Source organism: Neoarius graeffei, chromosome 13 (genome assembly GCF_027579695.1).
Source record: "Neoarius graeffei isolate fNeoGra1 chromosome 13, fNeoGra1.pri, whole genome shotgun sequence".
NCBI lineage: Eukaryota > Metazoa > Chordata > Actinopteri > Siluriformes > Ariidae > Neoarius > Neoarius graeffei.
The window spans coordinates 41,758,784-41,763,246 of NC_083581.1; the positions used below are offsets into that span (position 1 = coordinate 41,758,784).

The 4,463-nt window shown below is 38.2% G+C and overlaps 1 protein-coding gene across 1 annotated transcript; it reads left to right on the forward strand.

The window, feature by feature from the left end:
• Positions 1–1,497: 1,497 nt before the first annotated feature.
• Positions 1,498–3,797, forward strand: LOC132896720 (phospholipase A2 inhibitor and Ly6/PLAUR domain-containing protein-like). Its single transcript, XM_060937750.1, has 5 exons — positions 1,498–1,728; positions 1,917–2,027; positions 2,180–2,326; positions 2,635–2,745; positions 3,387–3,797. The coding sequence occupies exons 1-5, from the start codon at positions 1,680–1,682 to the stop codon at positions 3,587–3,589; spliced, it is 621 nt and encodes a 206-aa protein (XP_060793733.1). The 5' UTR covers positions 1,498–1,679; the 3' UTR covers positions 3,590–3,797.
• Positions 3,798–4,463: the final 666 nt, after the last annotated feature.

Sequence of the window (4,463 nt, forward strand, 5' to 3'; positions counted from 1 at the left end):
TTGGCTGAGCCACTAAGAATTGTGTACATCAAATAATGGGTTTATCCACATCATGAGCTACAAGAAAAGTGACACAAACATGATCAACTGTACACACTAGTAGTAACACAATAGAGACGTATAGGCATACACTGTAGAGATTTAGAACTGATATCACAGCACAGAGAGCCACCACAAGCTTGCCGTTGTGACTACCTGTCTGGCTTCCCACCCCTCACACCGTTACCACGATACACTGGGGAACCCGGGAACCCACCCAGAGCATCAATCGACTCCGATATCGACGAGATGGCTGCATTCTTTGCTGCTGCTGAGGGAAAGTGTAAAGGTATTTTTTTTGTTTGTTTGTTTCACATACTTCGAGATTGATAAAAAAAAAGTACTCCACCACTCTACTTTCATCATAGTAAGATAGCTGCCAGTCCTTCACTGGTCATTGCTAGTGAGAGTAGATAGCTAGATGCCTTCCTCGAACAATCCAGATTAGCTTATTATTAGCATTGAACTACAATCTTGCTAGATTTACAATGAAGTAAGAGACCAGGGGACCTGTGGTAATTTGCTATTTATTCCCCCCATTTGTTTGATCCGTTCGCCCGGATATATGCCACACAGTGACGTCCAGTATCAGCCATTTGTAGCCATAAACATTTTGGTGGCTGCAGCAGCCATTAAGGTTTTGGCTGAGTCAGCTAGCCAGCCAATAATTTCATCAGCCAGCCATTATCCTGAAGACAAACGGCTTCGGGGTCTAGTCTCAGCAGTGGAGAGTGCCGTCACAGCCAACAGAATATCTGGTAGGCAATGTAGCTCAAAAGTGCACTTACTTTGCCTGGGTGTGGCTTAACCACGACCCAGATGAAGTATCAAACGCACTGTGCACACACAATGTGGAAACCACAGTTGAATGCCGGCGCCCTCCATTGCACTCCGCTTGCTCTGCTGTGCTCTTTTTCCTGGTCGGTCGCCTCCCAATTCCTCCTCGCTGGACCCCTATAAATAGGAAAAAAAACACGCCTACCCTACCTGTCCCCCAATCAGTCTTTCCACGTTTGTAATAGAATAATTTACTTTGCCATTGTCCGATCATAAGGAACACCTGTGAGTTGTTTAGTTTCAGGCCACACACTAAATTAGTTCACACAGCAAACATATCAGAAAAAAAAACAAACAAACATATAATCGAGCACTGCACACTACAGTGAAAACACCACTACAAAAAAAACACTGACACCTGTGTAAACATCATAATGCTATGATGGGAAAACACCCTTTTTACAAAACTCACGTAAACTTCTCACATCAATTTTACACGTGTGTACGGTATAGATTTTCCCCACATGTCTATCTGTAGCTTTTAAAGCTTTGTATGTATGTATGTATGTATGTATGTATGTATGTATGTATGTGTATCATGTTCAAATTTTAAATAAACGCCAATGAAAATTTCATTTTCTGCAGGGATCCTGATCAGGCTAAAGCAGTTACTCTTGATTTACAGGAAAGAGAAAGTTAAGTCCCCCTCACATTTCATGAAATGAAACTCAGGACTGTACAATAAGCCCCTCCCTTCAAATCCACACATCATCATACTCTACACCAGAATCAAACCAGCCTTACTCACATTTTCACCCCATTTGCTTCATCTTCACACCTCAACTTCTACAAAAGCCTCAATAATGAAGTCTCAAGTCACACTGCTGCTCATCTGCATGCTTTTCTCCAAAGGTAATGAATCTCTGCATTTTGAATAGAGGAAATAAATAGAATTAATTTCACTAAATCAGTTGGTCAAAAGATCCTTGGGGTGTAAAATTTAATAATTGTGCAAGAGGTGTTTTTTTTTTATTTTATATCAGTAGCTTTCTTTATTCAACCATTTTATTTTCATTCTCCTTTAATTTATTCTTTTTCAGCACTGTCACTGACTTGTCATCAGTGTGTGCCATCAGCATCTGGAAAATGCACCGAGGAACAGACAACCTGCTCTGATCAGTGTCTCACTTCAACCACTGCTGTTTACATGAGTAAGTGTTTGTGTGTGTGTCTTCCTGGATTTTGTCATAATAAGTAATTTATGTATAGTGTGCTATGTATTTTATTCATCTTGTAACACATCTCAAATTCCTATTATTTGGCAAGATTGTCTAATCACACTGTTATGTGGAATGTTATGTAGGTGGTACAAAGCTTACAGATGTAAATATTAAGACTTGTGGAATGCCAGAATTGTGTGCAACTGGGAGCATGAACATAGGAACAGTAAAAGTGACCAGCAATACCAAATGCTGTAGCACTAATCTCTGCAACAGTGAAACACTACCAGGTAAAACAAAATGCTTGTAAAAGTTGCCCAGTGTCTGTTTTCAGTGTTCACCCATTTTCATTTAAACCCAAGATGGATTTGGTCATTTTTTATTTTTATTTCACATAAACTGTGATTTAATCTTTGGCAGTTTATCGGTGTATTGTATGCATGATAGGACATAAGGCCTCTATCTGCTAATAGTAGCTTACGCTAAATTATAGTTTACATATAGTCTCCAAATTATCAGATTACATATTATTGAAATACAGTAGTTCCTGGTGACATATGAAACACAATGAGCTGTTTGATTTTATTTTTCTGTTAAGCTCTTCCAAAGCAGGCTCCCAATGGGAGAATGTGTTACACTTGTGATGCAAATGATTGTTCTGGAACAGTGAACTGTGAAGGAAATGAAGATCGCTGTATCAGTGCATCAGGTAAACTATATTTAACAAGCACAGTCACTTGTTTCAGAGCTAAGATCATTTACAATTTTCTCCATTTGATGTGAAGAAAAAATGTAAAAGTAAATTGTATATCTTTCTTTGTTGATTTGTTATTGTTTTTAAATCAAATCTGCAGGAATTTTAATAATGAAAAGCATTATTTTGTTTAATTGTATATGGATGATATTTTAAGTGGACCCTTATAGATTTTTATTAATATAAATTTATATTCATATATTTTCTGACATTAGAAAGTCTATGAAAATTCAAATAGATAATGTACCAAACCCTATAAGCACCAGTGATGCTTCATTTGCACATGGAAAACCAAACATGCCACACCCACACATGCCTACTGGCCCGAAGATGAATTCCAACAAGTTGATACTTAACAATTCAATTGTTTTTACCACAGTCGTGAAATCACTCACTCACACACACACACACACACACACACACACACACACACACACACACACAGAGTATGTATATAGTAAAGACACACAGTAAATTGGTTATTTCAAGGTTACCACTTTGAAGTTGACTTACATAAGTGAAAATATATGAAATATGGGCATTTATAAATTTAATCCTTTCTTTTTTCTCTCTCTCTCTCTCTCTCTCTCTCTCAGTTCAACAAGGTAGCAATACCCTATCTATGAAAGGATGTGTGTCCAAGAGCTTCTGTGTTGGAAGTGGATCATCAGGCATTCCAGGAATTGGCATATCACGTGTGCAGTGTTGTGAGGGAAATCTTTGTAACAGTGCTAAGAGCATCACACTGAGTTTTCTCCTCATGATCGTCCCTCTGCTCTCCTCCATCCTCTTCTACTGAACTCAGAGCTGATGTAGTTCTTTTAAAACTTTATGAACATGAATTGCAAATGCATTTGTGAAAACTAGAAATAGAAGTAGAAATATATGTTTATTTTTGGTTGTTAAGATTTGTTTTGGTTTCTCTTAGCACAGAGTTATAAAATACACTTTTGTTTGAAAATCAATTGTGAAATTAACACAAAAAATACATTAAGCTTTAAGCAGCAAAACCCATATAAATTGAATGAGAATTGAATGAAATATTTCTAACTCAGGTCTCTTTTTTATTTTTATTTTTTGTCAAAACATCAAGCTGCCAAACAAATGCTTTCATTTTTATTATTTGTATCTATGGCTATTGCTGAATGTTTTTTTTGTGAAATAACCAAATGGCCTCCCGCATGTTCATTAAATGTGCGGAATAAAGGAATATAAAGCCTTGTATGTATGTGTGTGTGTGTGTGTGTATATATATGGGCCCTGTCACACTATAGCGTTTTGTTCGACGTTTGGTTGCGTTTTTAAAAATTTGAGAAACGCCGGGGAACGTCGACGTTCTTCAAATTAAGTTTCTAGGTCAACGATGTTGTAACGTTCTTGTAACGCTTGGGTAACGCTCAGCCAACGTTCCCTCAGTGTCAGGCGACGTTTGTGGTCCAAAATAGCAGCAAAACCTAGCGTTCTCATAGCGTCCACAGCGCTTTGATAGCGTTATCATAGCATTTGGGTAGCGTCTGCCTTGCGTCCAGGTAATGTTCTGGACGTTACACAGACGCTGGAAAAATTCAGAACGCTGACAGACGTTAGAAAGATGTTGAAAGAGCGTTACATGAGCGTTAAGAACGCTCGGCGAACGCTGACGAACGCTGAAAAACGTTGGCGACACGCTGGAC

Bases quoted from the DNA above. Each gene is read 5' to 3' on its own strand.
- LOC132896720 (XM_060937750.1), top strand. From the start codon at position 1,680: ATGAAGTCTCAAGTCACACTGCTGCTCATCTGCATGCTTTTCTCCAAA. The intron at 2,028-2,179 runs GTAAGTGTTTGT...AATGTTATGTAG, and splicing joins AACCACTGCTGTTTACATGA to GTGGTACAAAGCTTACAGAT. The intron at 2,327-2,634 runs GTAAAACAAAAT...TTTTCTGTTAAG, and splicing joins CAACAGTGAAACACTACCAG to CTCTTCCAAAGCAGGCTCCC.